Source organism: Toxotes jaculatrix, chromosome 22, assembly GCF_017976425.1.
Source record: "Toxotes jaculatrix isolate fToxJac2 chromosome 22, fToxJac2.pri, whole genome shotgun sequence".
In the NCBI taxonomy this organism is placed as follows: Eukaryota; Metazoa; Chordata; class Actinopteri; family Toxotidae; genus Toxotes; species Toxotes jaculatrix.
In genome coordinates, this window is record NC_054415.1 from 3,133,558 (window position 1) to 3,153,658 (window position 20,101).

The 20,101-nt window shown below is 43.9% G+C and overlaps 1 protein-coding gene across 1 annotated transcript; it reads left to right on the plus strand.

The window, feature by feature from the left end:
• The first annotated feature begins 1,068 nt into the window (after window positions 1-1,068).
• On the plus strand, window positions 1,069-2,712 carry ascl1a (achaete-scute family bHLH transcription factor 1a). Its single transcript, XM_041030356.1, has 2 exons — window positions 1,069-1,818; window positions 1,921-2,712. Exon 1 carries the CDS (start codon window positions 1,203-1,205, stop codon window positions 1,803-1,805), a length of 603 nt encoding a protein of 200 aa, XP_040886290.1. The 5' UTR covers window positions 1,069-1,202; the 3' UTR covers window positions 1,806-1,818; window positions 1,921-2,712.
• The last annotated feature ends 17,389 nt before the right edge of the window (window positions 2,713-20,101 follow it).

A 20,101-nucleotide genomic window follows, 5' to 3' on the forward strand; every position in this document is an offset into this window, starting at 1 on the left:
TCTGACGCACAATAGTCCCTCAAATGAGCGGCATTCAGACGCGTCTGTAATGTTAACAATAAAACTAGACTGTGCCGGAGTTGAAACGCCAGCGAGCAACTGATTTACATGCAGAGCTCTCAGACAAGCTCCAGCATAAGGAGCGGTGGATGCTGTCAGTCTGCACGGTTCGCAGCGAGGTGAGCTGTCTTTCAGCACCACAGTTTGGTCTAGAGCTGAATAAAAGAAAATGTGCTTTATTTCTTATTCTTAAGTAGGATCATTAAAAAAAAAAATCTTGTATACTACAGATCCCTTCGTTCTTTACACTAGAAAACTTAATGTTTATATTGTAAACAACTTCATCACCTGTTCCTCGATACACAAACTCTAAAGAACAATCCTCAGATTAAAAAAAAAAAAAAAATTCATATTGAAACCACAACCACGGGTAACGTTTTGATGTCACTTGCTGAAATGAGAACCCACTCTCCATCACACACAACTGGAGGTGCGTCATTTCAGTGAAGGGAAAGTCCGTACGCTCATCTTCAACTGAAAAAGTTCAATGAGACGTGAATTTTCAGGACAGCGTATCTGTCGATCGTGTCCATCTGTGGATCTTGGGCTGATACTTGCTAAAAGATCCCGAAATCCACTCACATGAGCTTTTACCTCTCACAAAAACTAGAAAAACCCTCCCAACTGATTTTCATTTATCCGTTTTAAAAACTGTGCATCAACACTGAGTTTGGTTTGGGACAAAACACTTCAGTTCACTGTTCGTAACGTCCTGACACTGTTGTGCACATCTAGTCTTAGACGGGACGCCTCTGTGGTGAAAACTTTCCTCTCTGTTGTGCTGCACACCTTCTGACACCCGTGATAGATAAAAAGAAAAAAAACTCACCACTGACTGTTTGTTTAGTGCTTCAAGTGGCACGCGTCAGGCGCGCGCAACGCACCGGCACCGGCGCAGGAGCCCAAGGTGGATCCACGCGACCGGAGGGCGTGGCCAGTCCCCCATCCAAACGTATTGAAAAGCAGTGGCGTCTTTCCTCGAGGACTCAGTGCAGCTTTGAGGAGCGCGCGAGGCAGCAGCCCAGCGGACTGCCCCCACTGAAACAAGTGCGCGTCAAGCGGCCACACCACGTGAACGGCACGAGCGGGACACACTGCCTCGAGACTTGGTGATTTCTTTATAAGTTTGTGTTTTACTGGGAATGGACCTCACAGCCAAGATGGAAATTAACGTCAGCCAGCAGCAGCTCATGCCGCCCGCTTGTTTCTTTTCCGCAGCTGCGGCGCAGAGCATCCAGCTGAGCCCATGCGGCAGCAGCCAGGGCAGCGGGAAGTCGTCGTCCAAGCAGCCCAAGAGGCAGCGCTCCTCCTCCCCGGAGCTGCTGCGGTGCAAGCGGAGACTTAATTTTGCGGGTTTCGGCTATACTCTTCCGCAGCAGCAGCCACACGCAGTGGCCCGCAGGAACGAGAGGGAGCGCAACCGAGTGAAACTGGTCAACAACGGCTTCGCCACCCTGCGGGAGCACGTCCCCAACGGTGCCACCAACAAGAAGATGAGCAAAGTGGAGACGCTGCGCTCTGCAGTGGAGTACATCCGCGCCCTGCAGCAGCTGCTGGACGAACATGACGCGGTGAGCGCGGCGTTTCAGTCCGGCGTCCTGTCGCCCACCATGTCGCAGGGATACTCCGCTGACATGAACTCCATGGCAGGTTCTCCGGTGTCCTCCTACTCATCTGACGAGGGTTCCTACGACCCCCTCAGTCCAGAAGAGCAGGAGCTGCTAGACTTCACCAACTGGTTCTGAGCATCTGTATAAAGTAAGAATAAATGTAATGATGTTCAGTATCAGCCAATTTCAGTAATATATTCCTAATAAACACCATGAACAGTCGCTTAACCTTTTCTCCTTCTCTCCACAGAATTATGGATCAACTCAATTTACTGTTGTCGTGCGCTTGGGATGGTCCCGGAGGAGGCTGGGTGTCCTCAAGAACAAGATGTACTGTACACGCGTTTTGGTCCTGCGTCCTTAACGCCCGGTCCTCCTAGACTGACAGACAGACAGACACGGCCTTAACGTCCTGGAAACTTGGGGAAAATCAGGCCAGAGATCAGCGCCAAAGGATTAAAGGAAGACGGGTCTCCTGACAGCGTGGGAATCCAAGCGTCTGTGCATCTGCCCATGATAAACAAACAAACAAAAAAAAAACCCTAAAGTGAATTCATGCTCTTCAGCAGCACATTGAAAACATTATTTAATACGTCGCTCTTCAACTATGCTAAATCCAATCACAGAACACCAACCCTTTGGTAAACCTCTCAGACGTTTAATTCAGAAAATGCTTCCAAGTCGCGGATTTATTCTATAAAATTCTATATCAAACGCTTTTTTGAAATATATTAAGATATTTTTGTATGTAAGAGATTTATAGATGTTTTGTACACATCCTTTTTGTATATATTTTGTCTATATATTGCTAAGTTGCTTCTATACCTCCTGCCTATGTAGACGTGTAGTCTATTATTCTCTGGCTCTTCTGTTCATGAGGTTTCCAGAAGGAGTTTGATACTCCGAAGTTTTACTCTAGCACCAATGTGTCTTATTTAATAGCAAAACCATGTTATTGCATTATGTCATGAAGTTCACAATGATCAAAACTTATGCAGCTATTGTCCAAACAGAGCGCAATGGCCATGCATTGTCTCTTTATACTGCCAGCTCTATATTGTCTTCTCATAAACAGATGTTGGAAAAAAAGAAGTCTTATAACCATATTTTCTACACTCTAGTTCAAGAATAAAACGATTTGCTACTGAATAACTTTCCATGTCTTATTTTTGGGTGCATTTAAAGAACGGGTGGATGCTTTGGTTACAGTTTTCAGTGTCTTTAGTAAGTAGCTAAATGAAGGGCAAAGCGTGAGGGATTGAAGGAGCTAGATATAAGGTGTATCCTTTGATGTAGGGACAAAAGAGAAATGGAAAACCTACTTTTACGCACAATTGCGCACATTTTACGCAAGTATATTTTCTCACTCATCGCTCGAAATTGGTGCTTTTAGTCACCAACCCCGCACTAAATCCCTCAATGTCCAATTCGATCCTCTCCCTTTTTGCTATATGGACAGTACACAAAGGAGATCAAAGGAGAAAAGGTACATCTGGTGGCACAAGTGCGTAAGATTGAACTCCTCTCTGGCCATTTCTGAGCATGCACACTCATGAAATTCTAATCTCCCAGACAAACAGCTATAACACATAAGTACTAATAAAGTGTTGTTTCTCTGAAGAAGATGACTTTAAAGTAAACAAACACCTGCAAAAATACAAACAAACAAAAAACTAGTGTGTTTGTTTAGTTAAAACGTCTTTTCCTCTTTGTTTGGACTGTACTCATAATCCGTGTGAAAAATATTACTGATAAAAAAAAATTAAACTTTTTTCAATGTGCGTGGACACAAACAGGCTGAAAGAGGGGGAAAAAAAAGAAAATTATAGCTTTAAAGATGAGTTTGTTTTCACCGTAAGTTCCCAGCTTCATTGGACATTTTGGAAAAATATCGAGAATATTTAACCAGGACTGACCTTTAAATTAGCAGATGGAGGGAATGTCAGTGGCATGATTACACTTTAGCTGCCAGAAATAGATGCTGAGGTGGGTCTTTTGTTTCTGAAAAACTAAGTTTGACAGGTACGGCGGAGGCTGCAACCGGACGCGTGTCTGGTTTAATGAGTGAATGGGGTTTGTGTGGTGGTCGAGTGGAGACACGGAGCTGAACTGGCTGATGGCGTGTGCCTCCTGACAGCAGCATGCCGCTGAACACACAACAGTCACCACCTGGGAATGGAAAAAAAAGCTTGTGTGTGTGGCTCAGATTAGGACTCTTAGGCTGCTCTTGTTTCTTGTATATTTTTACCTCAGTAATAAATAAATCACGCCGAATTTTGACTGATTCTCAAATTAATATGAATAAAATGTTTGATCCACGTGGAGAACCAAACTGCACAACCTCGTGTTGTGTTTAGGATTCATTGCACAACATGTGCGTGCGCCTCATCAGTTGTTCTCAAAGGAGGGTTCATGGACCACCAGGGGGCCCTGAGAGGGGGCACAACGTCCGTCAAAAAATGCTGCAGCTCCACTGTGAGTCACAGGAAAGTAGAGGAAAACTAGCAAAACTAGTTATTATGCAAACAGTGAAAATGAAAAAAGTTTACCCAGTTATTAAAGGAACAGTCCACATCCAAACATAAACAAAAGCTTGCTGTTAAAGTGAATGACAGGAGCAGGCAGAGGTGACTTTAAAAAAATACCAGTTATCTACTGACAATTGTTTAAAGTAGAAAGCTTGAAAAAAAAAAACTGCCACTATGCCTCAGTAAACTAAAGCATGTTTTAGTCATGATAAACTGACAAATACAAAAAAGCTTTAACAAAGTTACTATCTGAGCTTTTAGCATTACATTCTGCAAAGCTGGGAGATTCACATCAGCATATTTTATTTAACCAGTTAATTCAGACATAATCAACATACAACAAAAGTATTGTAAATAATCTGTGGTCATGTAAGGTGTCAGATTTAGTGGTGCAACACACGCCATTTAAACTGTAAGCAAACACGTTGTCCACATTTTCCAGTAGAGCAGGAGACCAAACTGGCTCTTTGTCAGTTCATTTCTATCTAAAAACAAATCATTTAGATCCTATATTTCACTTCTACGCTAGCACAAACAACACCAGAATCTCAAAATGCAGTAATTTTAAAAGCAGGTTTAACATTAGCCTGTAGAATTAGAGTTTTCTCTTGTGTATTTGGGCTTCACATGAGGACATATGCTGCTTACTGGACATTCCTGATCTAACAATCCTGGTTTGCTGCCTGTCACAGCCCATTATGTTTTCCTCTGCGGCGGTTTGTCAAGTGTGTAAGAACCGCAGGAGAGCACGGCCATGTCTAATTGGCAAAGCTGGGGCAAAACAGCAGCTGAAACTATATTAGTTGAATATCTTATTGAATATAATTCATCAGTGTTGATTAGGTTGGATAGAAGAGTGTTGTTGTTGCATCAGCAGATTTACATGAACCACACCCTCAAAGCCGAACTAATTTAGCCAATATAACAGGACTCTGCAGTGTTGCTCAGTGAGTCCGTGTTGCAGTGTGAGACTTTTTTACAGTGAACATCCACAGCAGCAGAACATTTCAGGACCATAGACAGCACTTCACAGCTCCATGAAATGTTCCACATGCCAGAAAGGCACAACAGAAGCCCATTTAATATTTGATTTTCCTTATTGCGTTATCTATACACATCTGGAAGGGAGGGGTGATGGACTGAAAATTCAACCATAGTCCCAGAGAAGTCCTCATTAACACCCACAGGGAATCATCAAAATAATCATTAAGTGTCATTAGGTTGTCAGTCACCTTGTGTGTGCGTCATCACTCTCCACCTTTGTCGTGCCGTGTGTGTCTCCATACTTTTTAATGTAGATCAGAGCTTTACTGTGAACGCTGGGCAGTAATGCTGAGCACTGGCTGAGGTCAGAAGTTGCTGGAGTCATCAAGAGGATTGGAGATGACTGACTTGTGAATGAGCATGAAGAGGGGCAGGTATGCCAGGAAGTCCAGCAGGTCCAGAGGGGGAATGTGTTGGAGCTCCAGTCTGATGGCCGCCTCCTGCTCCAGATGGATCCCTCCGGCCTTCAGCTCCAGAAGCAGCTGCTCTGCGCTGATGTATCCCTGCTGAGCTCCCACGTCTCCTTGCTGCTCCTCCAGGAGGAACAGGAACAGTTGCTGCTCGAGTGATAATATTAGACATAAATAAGGTTAAAAACAAGGAAAACCGGCTCTGGACTTGTTGTCAGCACAGTTGGGAGTGTGTGGGTGTATGCTCATGCGTGAGTATGAGTGTGTTTTTGTGTGTTTGCTCTTTAGGGCAGCCTCAGATTACCTCAGCCTGTTTCTAGTCTTGTTTGAGTGCACCTGTTTGCACAGTTAATGCAGTCTAGGGCAATAATTGTTTGGGGGGGGGGGGGGGGTAATCCCTCTGGCAATTAGCCCATTCCCCCCACCAACCTCTCCAGTTAACAACCCTATCCCTAACAGCTCTATAATTACACAGCCTCCCCTACCTGGCCAGGGGCTCAGTTTCCACACCCATGGCCACAGGCTTTCATGTTCCTCCTGCCTTTCAGTGGCTCAGTACTTCCCTGTATGAATGAGGGCCGGCCCAGCTTGTGAGCGGCCAGCTGGTAGGCTAGTCCCGGTCCATCTGAGATGAGCCGTGTGTCTCAGGCTGATTACAGGGCTGGGCGGAGTGGACGGCATGTTCACTGCTGGGCACTTTAATGAGATTAGGGCCGTGCTAATCTATGAAAAGGGAAAAGCACCCCTCTCTTTCTCTCTCTGGCTTGCTTTCCTCATTTCTATGCATGAGGGCTGAGTGCCTCTCATAAAAAAGCTAGCTTTACAAAGCATGCTTTGGAATTGCTCTTCAAAGTGTTTACCAGTATTTATTTCATTATAATTATACCCGCGGAGCCATGAAAGAGAGGCGGAGGTGGTGTTTGTGGCATGAATGTGACTAATGTGAGAGTTAATCTGATGTTGCATGGAAGTAATCAAGTGCACCTTGTGAAAACAAATTCACGATTATAGACATGTGGTGTGGAGGTTTTCATTTCACATACTGTAGGAGCCATCACACGTCCAGAAGAATTCAGGAAATATAAGCCAAGCCCTGACATTACCTTCGCTTTGAAGAGCCTCACTTCTAGAGATCGAAAGTCCATGTTGCTGATTAGTGATCGCATAAACTCACTGTAAGAAAACAACAAAATTCAAACATTAGTTGATGAAAGTTGTCTCAATGAGAACACAGTTTTCAAAGAAGAACTCCATTAATTTAGTTTTGCAGTTTCATAAAGTTGGGGGCTTGCAAGAGCCACAGAGGACATTATACAACTGTGTTCACATTAGTTGCACAAAACATGACAAGTAAAATGATCATGAACTGTAAAATCAGGCCTACATTTGTCCAAACAGGGTTGTTGTGAATCACAATAAAAATGAGAAAGAGCGTTGGTACTTTGGTTGCAAGTGCAGGCGCAATCTGGTGGTCGTGGCGGGTGATTTTTGGCGGGTCTGTCCCGTGCGATGTTGTGTTTGCAGAGATGTGATGATAAAGTGTTCTGAGCCCATTGTGGTTGCTCACAGTGGCCTAGCTGCCAAACAATGCGTGGGTACACGGGGACATCCCGCCACAGTAACGGATAAAACTGCTCTGGTTTTGGGACAGTGGGTGTGGGGGTAGCTGGAGTAGGGTGAGCAGGGTGAGTGGAGTTCGTGTGGAGGTTTAGGGAGGGGAAGCACACTCTGGTGCAATGTGACCACTTGCAGACCAACAAAATTTAGGTCCACATGGATAATTAGAGGGAGACACGACTGATTGTGTTGGGACAGACCTCTCCTGTCCAGCGTGTGGCACAGCGACGGTCGTCCCTTCTCTAACGAGCGCCCGGTGTTAATGAGCCCCTCCTCACTGAACGCTCAATGGCCTGTTAGAGCGAAGAATGGCCAAGCGCTAGGCCACCGAGTGCAATGCACGCCTGAGTGCTCCCAGTGCCGTGATTGGCCCTTGTCCACCAACCACAGTGCAGGCAGGGGCTTGATGGGGATGAAGCGAGACAGGGCAGCTAATGATCATTAATTGCACTTGGTTTGCAGTAAAAGAGTCCAAATGCTGGTGCGCTAAGGACACTGGCGTGATAATGGCTAGCGTAAACGAGGGGCTAGGGGACCGGTGATGGACTGCGGGGAGGATAATAGCAGCCTAACCCATTTTCTTTTGTCGGCCCTCCTCTGGCACCCCGCTGTGGCCAACACAGCAGACTTCTCGCTTACGTAATGGCAAAAATTTTGGCGGCCTCCTCATTGGGGCGCTGGTATACAGTGAGGCAGGGGGTGCAAACATACTCTGACCTAGTTTGATTTGACAGAACTGAGAGTTGTTTTGGGATATTTTTGAGCGGGCTGAAGTGACGCTGGGTAAGAGGAAGCTCTCTGGAGGAGGAGGGACTCGCATTGTCAGACAGTTGATGTGGCGGGTTGTTTATCCAGGTTCTGCTGTCTCATGTTTCCTCCAACATTAGTGCTCCTTCGCTCGCTGACTCACTCAGGCCAGTCGAATTTCCAGGAACGGGGAGACTTACGGTAACCCTCAGTGCACGCATGCATGCTCACAAATCCAACACAAGCAACGAGGGATGAGAGTGACAATAACAATGACTGTGACGGCTCCTCTGATGCTGTCTGGGAATCCTGTATGGCAATGTACTTCTTGGCAGGTCATGTGACTTGCCCTGAGGGAATGTGGCGCTGTGTGAGGTGGACTTGTCCGGGAGCACAATGCTACACAGGGACAGATGGGCTGAGTCATGGGCCAAAACAGCACGGCATAGGGGCTGAGAGGGAGGCGACAAGAGAAGAGAGCTGGAGAGATGAGAGACATGAGAGGGACGGACAGTTAAAGTTGAAAAGCAAAGAGGAGAGAGAAAAGGGGGGGGAGGGTGCAATTAATGCAAGGTAAAACTGGATGAAATATACATGAAAAAAAGGGATACACCTCCTCAGATTTCAAAGCCTTGCATGATCAGAAGGGCTGATTGTGTAACTACTGTTGCAGCTCATTTCTAAGCTAGGATTAGAGACAACAGGATTAACTGAAACAGGTAAGAGGATCAATTTGGTTCAGTTGGGATGAGATGACAGAAGGATGCTATTGTTTTCTCCTTGTTCAGGAGGCAGCATTATGAACGCTGATCTTCTCTCTTCTTATTATTTAAATTGCAGAAAGGAGTTTTGTGAAAAGAGGTTTAATATGGACATTCATTATCATTACTATAATTGCCTCTATAGAGAGCAGACACCCTGGTCTTTCTGTGCCAGCGAGTCAGTCAGTCTACAGGCCTCCACTAACACACAACACAAAGGGCTGGCCGTAAATCAGAGGACCCATGACCCTGGCCCTGTCCTCACTGAGAGGGAGCTCTCACTCCAGGGCGAGGGCTTTGGGAGCAGGCCTTGACCCTCAGGGACCTCCGGAGTAGGCTTGGCTGCACACACTCCTGTCTGCAGGAAGCTATAAACCCTAGGGCAAAAAAAAAAGCGCCGTGTGTGGGAATCTGCAGCATATGGGGCATAATGTAGAGACACAAGGATGCTGAGGCTGAGTTCAAGTCAGGGAGATGGTTTTCTGTCGGCACAGGGTTCAGTCTAGGGCTGAAGCTGACAGTTATTTTCATTAATCTGCTGATTTTTTTCTCAATTAATTTTTGTCCATAAAATGTAAGAAAGTTGTGAAAATGCTATAATTAAATGTTAGAATTTTACTTGGACCTAGTCAAATGTCAAAATTTCTCTGGTTCCAGCTTCTCAAACATGAATATCTGGTGGTTTTCTGTGTTTTCCGTTTTAAATGTGAGACCAACAGTCCAAAGACCAAATATATTCAATTTAAAGTGATATAAATCAGAGGAAATCAGCAAATCCTCACGTCTGAGAAGCTGAAACCAGAGACTTTTTTGCCCAACCATTTTTCTGTCGTATATTCAGTGTATGTGCCATTACCACATCTAAACTCCTAACTTTGACCTCTAAAGTCACATAAAATGTTTGAAGACACAAGGCAAAGAGGATCAAAGAGAGCCCCACACACGACGACAAAATCACTGGAACAAACTTGCGTACACAGTCTGATTCTTATTTATGGGAGGTCAGTGACTCGTCTTCCAGCCTCACTGAGGAGTGAGGAGTGTGTCTGCTCATGGTCACTTACTCCATGGTGGCTATTTTCTGTGCCAGGCTTGCAATCACAGCAAAGAGCCTCAGGTCCACAAGCCCATCTGTCACTCTGAAGTCCACCAGCTCCAGGATCTGAAAAAAGATTTGAAAACCAACACTGTGACAGCAGTGAATGCGTGTGTGTGCGAGTGTGTGTGTGAGTGCATTCAGTAAAACTGACCCTGTAGACGTAGATCTCTTCTTCATCAGACAGCAGCTCTGGTGGGATGAGGTTTTTAAGAGCAAGTAGAAGCTGGAGGCAGGAGATGTAGCCGTCACCATCACTGTCCTCCTGCAAAGAAAAACCATCATCATCTAGATTTCTGGTTCTCAACCTCTTTGGCTCCTGTGACCCTTCATCAAAGGAAAACATCAGTGTGAACAACCTGACTCTTCATTCGTTTGCTTCATTTGAAGGATTTCAGCAGTAAAAGTGTTCATCATTTTCTGGGGGGAGCAACACATGACAGTAAAAGGGAATTTCCTAATATAAAGGGTTTAAATCCCTTTTCACTCACCGCTTCAAAAGCTCTTTTGTACTCATCCAGCTTCTCCTGACTGAAAATGCAGTACTTTGCCAAAAACTCGACTGGAAAGAGAAGAAAACAAAGACAAACTTTAGAGTTTGGAGAATCTGATTTCACAGAAGTTTGTGACACCACACAGACAAAAAAATTTCAGTCTAAAAGATGATGATTTGTTCTGTGTATTATATTTTATACCATGAATGGCAGAGATTTCCATCCTGAGATACAACATTAGGCTGCTCTGTGTGTGCAGAGCAGATTAGAGCAATATTTCTCTCCTCTGGTCGCACTGGGGTCAGGACGGGGGGACAAAACAGGCCGAGCTGTTCACAGGGGATCCAGTTGGCCTTGATCTGGACAGGAGTTAGAGTGACACTTGGACACTGGGACTTTTTTTAAAAACAGAAAAAAAAGAAAAGATGCCTTGAAATAAACCACATTATTCTGCTTTATCAGGAAAAAAGTCTCTACGTTAATCATAAACGTAATCGCCAGATTAATCCATTGTGAAAATAATTGTTAGTTGCAGTCCCACATGTACATCTACATCATAACAACAATAATAATTATTAACACTATTATTACATAAAAGCCACAGAAACAAGCAGCTGTTTGTGTAAAAAAATAAATAAATAAAAAAATCCAGAGGTAAAACTCATGACTTTGTGACTTTTTAAGACTCTTTTGTGTTTTTAATCCTCAAAGATTCCTTTCAAAAAAAGACTTTAAGCTGGTGTCTATGGTAAAAACAGTAGATATTTAGCAGATATTTTCTTGACTTTAGGGTAATCATGGCAAAAGTCTCAAATGAGGGGCACAAACTGAGGCTAACCACACCCATGAATATTTCAGTAGGCAAATTTGGGAGGGAGAGGGACTTGGGGGGAAAAAAAGCGGGCAGAAATGGAGGCTTTTAAGCTGGTGCCACTTCAATTTAGGAGATGAGAATGAGTCTGCTGAATAATGGATCTATTCATTGGTTTGGAGAAGAAAGAGGAGCAACAGAGTTGATATCAGTCTGGACTTAAACCCCTGGACCTCTGGGGTTTCTCCGCAGTAGCAGGGGGGCTGTTTGAATCTGCCATTTATCAGCTTAGGCCTAATCAAATCCAGGCCTTCCACAGCCTCGTCCTTTCACATGCAAAACATTACATTCGTATCTAGTCAACTTGACTTGTTAAAGCTTGATTGATCAAAAAACCTGCAGCCCGGCTTCACGCATCTGTTTGCAAATATCTGCGATGAGACGAGGCTGCAGGACGAGGATCTGGAGTCACACATGCAGCCGCCGCTCGGCCTGCATGAGACCAGGCAGGGATTTAAAGTCCTCCCTCTTCAAAAGACACACACATTCACACAGTGGCTGGATCAGTGCACTGGTCAATCTGTTAAAGTGAAATGGCAGCTTGCGGCACAGGCTGGTTGAGGTTGAGGTTCAGTGACCATCTGGAGGAACTTCAGCAGTTTTTTAAAAATGTCCTGTGTTTTACTCTGTACCCGCTGATAACATCCATCCTGGTGTGTCTGTGGCGAGGCTTTAAATTCATCATCATCTCGTGAAACTTGTACTTTAACTCCACCACATTTCATACATGCAAAAAAATCACTGGGTTAGAAACGGCTCCAGTGTGGGTCAATATAACAGATGCAATAATGGGTTAGGTTTACCCAGTACTCACTAGCAGAAAATGACTCAAGACAAGGGGTTATGTTGATCCGGTAACCCAACAGAAACATTAAAATAACACCAACACTGGGTAAAGTGTCAACTGAGATGTTTCCTGGTGCAGCACCAGCTGGACTCACTGCAGCCTGTGTTGGAATTTAACAAAATATATTAACTCAACTACAATTTTGAGCTTCTTTGACTGAATTTTACATTTTCTTTATTTTGTACTTCAGTTCTTGTACATTTCATCCAGTGCTTTTTGCTTCTTTTACAACTCTAGTTTCTTTGCAGTTTAAGGGTTAATAAATACATAATATTGTATAATATTAAATATTTGATATAATATAATGTTGGTGCACCATTGAGCATTCTCTCAACCTGTTTTGCAGGTTGAGAGACAGACAATGTGGTGGGGTTAAGAATAAAGGGGGGTTTGAAGGGTAAACTATAATCTCTATTTCGTGATTGTAATGGGGAAAACAAAGGCCATAATGAGGTGAAATTTTCATTTTAAGGAAAATATAAAATAAGATCAACTGTTTGCTGTTTCCTGTTGTAAATATTACAATGTTGAGTCATGGTAGAAGTGCAGAGAAGATCCTGGTGTGTGAATTAGAGTTGAAGTGGGCTCAACCTCAACATCAGCCCTGACCGTAGCCTTGCTTGTTCTCATCTGCACACACACACACAAGCACACACACACACACAGTGCAGTGGTGCTGGAGGAGGTCGGGGGGTCCCTGCCTGGCTGAGGGGAGCTCCGTCAGAGAATCAGCTGCACAAAAGGTGCAGTGGAGTGAGAGATTGAGGGAGGAAGCGAGGGCGGGTGGAGGAGCGGGACAAAGCCTGGGCAGTAAAGCCTCCTGCCTGATAGCCTTATCTGATTCCACTCCAGCGCTTGATGGCTTTTTTTTCACCCTGCCTTTAAAGCGCACAGGTTGTGCTTTTGGTGTGAAGCCTAGCAGAAAATGTTAATCAAGAGAGGGACTGTGTGGAGAAAGGCGAGAGAAAGGGGAGAGTCACTCTGCTGAGGCCATAATCTGTAATGAGACCGAGGCGATTCAGTTGCAATTGAGAGAGGAAGAATGGGGCCATGATGATGATGAGCAGGGAGGTTCACTCTTTCACTGGGGTTTGTTTTTCTGTTTTGTTCCTTTTCTCTTGCAGAGTCACTGCTCGCGCACCGGTCTGCAGGCTGCTAACAGTCGCAGGTCACAACTCATTTAACACACGCTTGGACGTCAGTTCCAATGTCTGCAGCTGACAGATGAAAAACACTGCTGACTGCTCGTCTGACAACTACTGGTGCTCATCTGTGTATGATTTATATTTCCTATGCAGCTTGTGGAGCTGCGTGTCAAACCTCAGTGCTGTTGACCGAAACGTGTCTGTAGCACAGAGCATTGAAAACTTTCAGGTACTGAAAGCTGACATCAAACATGTGGTCAGATTTCCCCTTCCCATTGGACAACAATTAACATTTGAGAAGATGGATTCTTTTGTACAAAAAAAAGTTATATTTCTCAAAACAAGGTGTCAAATAAAGTTTTGTTTTAGTAAAGAAAGCCAAGTATCATACCCTAACAATACCCACTGCTTGTGTACAGTATAAAATACAAAAAGAGTTATGCTCATATTCCTCAAGCTAATAACAAAATACTGTTTTATCTGTAGTGAAGCTCAGTGACTGGACTGCCTTAACTTATAATAAACTCACTAATGTGCAGTTACACAAAAAGCACCTCTATAACTTCCTGAACAGTGTGAGACACACACACACACACACACACACACACACAAGGGCCTATTGTGTTTTTAACTTGTTTGCTGCTCTCTTTCCCGCTTAATCCCAGACTTTTGTTTCTGCTCATCATCAGCACTGTATAAAGTGTCCTATAATTCCTTTAACAAAGGTCACATTCAGCAGTGGAGAGTAGGTGACCCCCTTTTTAGTAGCAGGAGAATGTCAGAGTGCAACATGCCCCACATATACAGCCCTAAAATATGTGATTAAGAGCATGAATTTAGAGCAAATAGCTTTCACACACACCGGCAGATAAACAGAGTCTAAACCGATTTCTAACTGTAACTGGAGTCTATGAGAAATAGGTTTATGGGATGTTTTGGGTTTAAGCTCTTAAATATGTGACGATCCTGTAAATCTACTGCCTCAACGCGACGAGACAAAGCCATAAAATATGAAGTGTGGTGCGGCAAGATAAGGAGGTGAGAGGCCTGAGCGCCAACGCAGAGCTGCAAACCAGGCCAAGCGAATCATTTCACAATAGTATAGAATGAGGTATTGTTGATCGCTTTGTAAAGGCTCCATATCAAAGGTAAAGATGGAAATCTTATCTGATAAAAGTGCAACAGGAAAAACACTGGACTGTAGTAGACCTGCAGGAGGTGTGCAGGGACTGTGCAGGTTTTCAGACTGATAAAACAGCCACGTGTGCACATGAATGGCAGACTACATGTGGTTTGAGCTATTGTAGCTTTTACAATCGTGTCCTTACTTCTGCTTGGATGGAAAAAGTGTGGAAAGCAAAAGGCAGCTGTGTAGTGGTAATAAACTCTAGCCCTGTTAACATCAATCATTAAAGTAAATTATGTATTTTTAATTCAATTTCTCATCAGTTCGATGCTGTGATGCTCCAGAAATGTGTTTCATACAGATTTACAGGGGCCTGCTAAGCTTAAGGGATTAAGATTTAAGGATGAGTAAACCAAATCCCTTGTTAACAGTAACTCTCATTCTCACCTCACATTCATACATTTATATATACAGTAATTTCACACTACATTTTTTATATGACTATTAAACTACCGAGGAAATAATAAGAATGTTTTCTGCCCAGTCAAGTGTTTCTCAAAACCGACAAAAAGTCTCATCCAACGTCACCTTTAACTTCTTACACTCCACCTCGATGGCTTTGGTTGAGATGGGTGTGATGTGTTTTGTGACGAGGAACAACAACTTGCTTCCATCTTTCAAGACCAAGATGCCGCTTGTAAACACAGATTTAGGTTTAAAGTGATTGAGCAAATGATTGAAGAATTTTTTTCTCAGTAAAGAGTTTTGAACCAGTGTGGTTTAAAAAAAAAAAAAAAAAAAAAAAGAAACAGTCTTTCCGGGTACGCTTTGGCACCCAAGTGGGTCCTACAATGTAAAAGGGGGTGACAGTATTTGGCAACATTCTCCTGCAGGCTCTGTTGGTGCTCAACGAAAACACGACTCCTACCCCTCACTTTGTCCAAAAAGACTGAGGAGTGTGTGTATTTGTGTGTGTGTATGTGTGTGTTGAGGGGGGGGGGTTAAAGCTTTGGAAGGAAAACAAACAAAGACACACGTAGTGGCCACACTCCTGTCTCTGGCTGCACGCCATTGGCCTCCCCACAAACCACAACTTACGCTTTCCGCACACAAACACACACGCACACACACACACACACACACACACACACACACAGAGCGTGTCACACACACGCATACGCCCAATCAGCTCCTGCCACAGATCCACACTGATATGCCCCCAGAGTACAAATCATCTGCTGTATTGCAATACCAGATCTCTGGAGATAACCTCACAAAGCAAAATCATCTGCTATTATTGCCCTGCCGCTCCTTGACATTGTGCCATTAATAAGGCCATTGTGGAGGGCGCTCTCTGTTTGGACACCGTATAATAGACTCTTTGACTGATTTACTTTGCTCTCTCTCCCTCTACCCCTTCCTTTTTTCTCTCTCATGAATACAGCGGGCATATTCCACGCTGCCGCTCATCAATAGGCGAGCTGTTTGTTCGCCCAGTCATTCTGGACTGACGGTAAATACATAGAGGTATTCCAGACCAAAGGCTGAGCAAACAGGGGTTACATAAAGGCACTGTACCCGAACGCACACGACGGACATCCTCCTACACAAAGACACACAAATTTGCAAACACCTCACACTCGTGCTTTAACCTCCCTCCGTCTCTCTTTGAAACAACTGGTCTTTCTTGTTTATTTGGGAGGCTCTATTTTTCTTTCATTGCTCAGTCACTGAGTTTGAAAACAGCCAGGCTTGATCTCCACCCACAGGTAGAAGACAGTAATATGGTGCTGGTGCTGGTGGGTGGGGTCGAACAGAGGCTGGCTTCAAGGCCGGCAGGTGTTCCACATCAACACTGACATTCGTCAGAGACCTCGGCCCACAGAGTCCCCGACACCACGCTCAGCGGCTGGTTAACAGGCGCTAAGCTGCTGCTCTATGGCAACACAAAGGAAACCACAGCTACTTGACATCGGTGTCACCCTGCTCTCCATGCACTTACAGTCTGTTCAGGATGAATTGTCCATCACAGGCAGAAATTAATGGGGCTGAGGGACAAAACTGCTCTTAGAAGTCCAGAGAGGCGGACGAGGCCAAATTACTCGAAGTTATTACAGCGTTATCAGTTTGTTAATTATATTTTCTATAGTTTTTCAAACAAATGCATGTTATTCTGTATTTCAGGCTCAAGATTTTGGCAGATTTTTGTAAAATTGAACTTGATAACAAATCATGAATCATATCTCAATTAGAGATGAAAACAAGAAGGGAAATGAGAGGAAAATTAGAGGGAACGAAACAAACAAAGGTTGGATGTGATCGAGGGGGTTGTGGTAATGTGTTATGTGGCTTAGTCCATCATGACTCCGCAAACTGAACAATTTTTCAGTCTTATCTTTTGTCTTTATTTTCTGATACAGCTCATCTCTGCACCGAGAACGCTGTTCTTTGTGCTTATGTACATGTTGTACCGCTGACTGATGACAGCCTGATGGGTCATGGAGTTGAATGGACGATGGGCGGCAGAGTACAGGAAGTTTTATAGGTGGATGTGTGTGCAGGGAGAGGGAGAGGGAGGGGTGGGGTGGGGTGGGGTGGGAGGGTGTCTCTCTATTTTGGGAATCCTTTGGCAAGTGGTCAGTGTTGGACCGAAGAGAGACAATTATGAGCAGTTAGTCCTTTTCAAAGCCTAATGAGGAGCCGGAGTTACAAGTGTCTGGACGAGAGGTGGCCAGCACGCACGCACACACACAGATACAAACATTTGTGTGTGTGTGCAACAACTCACACACGACTAAACAAAAGGACCCTGGCGAACAGTCAGGAGCAAAAAATGACAGACTGTACCAGCACACACTCTGTAAACACACCACACCCATAAACACAAGCGCTGTCAGTGTGTCTCTGAAGAACACCCCAGACCCCCGACACATTATTTTACCTCCAGTGTAATAAATAACTTATTTAACCAAAGATTTAATCCTAAAAAAAAAGCACAAATCCAAAGTTTTTCATTTGACCTCAGTAAATGGAAACTGATTACAGAAGAGAAAATGCAGAAAATGGGATAATATATCAATACAATAAACATAAATACTGGTGAAAATAAGTTATCAATTATTCATTAGCACTAATTGTTTAATTTAGTTAAATTAGACGGATTCTGGCACAGAAGCAGCAGCTCATTTTCTCACATAGTAGTGACAGTGTTTTCTGATCTGTCCTCACCACAAGAGGACCTTGTTTACTGTAAACTCCAGCATTCAGTGTTTGTTTGGTTGCAGCATAAAAACTCAACTACAAATGATGAATCTGATCCTTATCTTAAACCTTATACTTATTCTAACCTTAATCATGAGCGTGAATAATGTTTGCTGAACAACTGTGCACACAAGTAGCAAGCAGCAGTGGTTCAACAGTAGAACAAGTGGAAGAGAGTCATAAACTTAGCAAACTGACACAGTGCTATTGGTTATGCAGCAATGCATACAGTGCATATATTTTCCAAACATTAGCCACAAATTCAACTTTACAATTTTGTGTTATTTGTGTGTGTTATTTCTCCTTTCACAAGTTTCATGTTCTCATTTTTAATCTTAACCAAAATCTGGCCTTAAACGAGCCTTTTAAATCTCCAGTAGCTTTGACAGCTACACAATAAAATATCAATTATGACGTCATACAGAAACAAAGACCAGCCAACATCAGGTCAGTCTGCAAAACTGCCACACACACTGTCCATTTAAAACTCCCACCGATTTTCACAAGAATAAAAAGACAAGGACACACATGTACACACACCTCAGCCCGTGCTCCTGTAACAACACAAAAGCCTAACACATTTCCATCAGCAATAACCTTGCTGCAGAATTGTGAGGCCAGCTGCAGGGTTCTTCATCCTGCTTGATTACCGTTTGAACAAACCTGTCCAATCAGTCCCATTCATGGGTGCCAGCACTCACAGGAGAACTCTGACCTGACTGACCTCTGCAGAGGGCCGGCCCCTCAGCCTTGACCTTAGGTGTGGATGCTTATTGTGGGACGCGCCGGCCCCCATTGCTCTCACAAAGGCTTGGAAGCCAGAAATTAGGCACTTGAGGGAAACTGGAGAACTCCTGGCTAAACTCCTGTTTGCAAAAAAGGCAATTCTAAAAAATCAAGTGCTCTAATTGAGGGGAAATTTTTAGAGTCGAGAGCAGTGTTTGGTAAATGTGTTAGGGTGTTTTTTGTTTTTTTATTATTGTGTGAATAGGATGCGAAGAAGAGAGTTGGCAGGCAGGGACAGATTTAGCCTTCAAACACTGGTGAGTAGGAGAACCCTTGATTGTAAACAGGTAGGTATAATGTTTACCATTTTCAACCAGGGTCAATCTACATAAAGGCAAATAAGAGGAAGAACCTGGATTTAAAATGGCCTCAAGGATTTAAGTGTGCTTCAAATTATAGAATAATTCCACTTTTGTTTCATAATAAACTCACAGTCCTCGAAATTGGAGCAACCTCTGCTGCTTTTGTTCTGGAGAGGGGTGTCGTCCTGCAGTTTGGAAAGCATGTGCAGCGCTTTAGTCTTCCTCTCCTCCATCCGTCTTTCCTTGTCTTCGGTTCTGTGTTCGAGACTCTCTGGGCTCCTCCCTCCAGCTGAGGACCCAACTTGGCCCCTCCATCCTGGATAATTGGAATCCTCCTCAGTGGGGCCCCCTTCATCTGTGGTGGAACCTGGAGCAGAGAAGATAACAAAATAAAATACATAAACAATCTAATGAAGTCCTGCACATGGTAGTGTTTTACTCTGTCTGAAATGTATTTATCACTTAAAATAGGGACCAACTTTTTCAATCTAAACACTAATCAACACAGTCCTGAACAAGAAAAACCACATCTGTATTCATGGTCGTCTGGGTGGAAGTAGCCACTTAGTAAAAAGCTCTAAAACCTATTTCTGGTCCTTTAATAAACACCAATTCTCATCACATTGTTCTGCTAAATGCCACAGTCACATCTCCCCTCAGCCCTTTCAGAGTCTCACTAAGGAACGAACGCTCTCCCTGAAACTTAAACAGCCATCCATTCTGTCACTGACCAGCCAATTAAGAGTCCCATTATCTCCGAACACAAAGTCCACAGAATACACTTCTTGGTGTAGTGGCACTGAGACAAAGAGCGCCATCAATGCAGACTTGAGCTTAAGGAAGGCTCGGATTGTCTTTTGCAACAGTTTCCACTGGAGCTTCAGACTCTTTTCTTCACCCTACTTTTGCAAACATGAGTGCTAGTTGTGTTAGCACATGAGCGATAATTCAAACGTGTTACATTTGGAGATGGTTCTATTCATTAAGAGGAGAAAGCTTGACCGGTCGAGGAGCCGAGAGGCAGCGGATTCGTCAGACCTTCCAAACTTGGTGGCGTGCATTCATTTATCCTGTTGGTGAGAGCGCAGGGGTCAGCAGCTCAGATTGATGGAGCCATGTCTCATTTGACAGGCCGTCTTCCACCACACTGCACACAATCACACGCTGCCATCAGCCTCCGTGTCCTGCTCAAGTCTCAATGTCACCAGAACGGACGTCAGGATGAGAAATGTATTCATCTTTAGAGAACAGAATTCATCTTTTTTTTCTACAAATGCAACGCAAACCTAACATCTGGGATATAAACAGTGACATTGTGATAAATGAAAATATAAATAAAATACCAGAAACAGTGAAAAATGATTGCAGACAAATCATATACACCTGTTTATCAGGT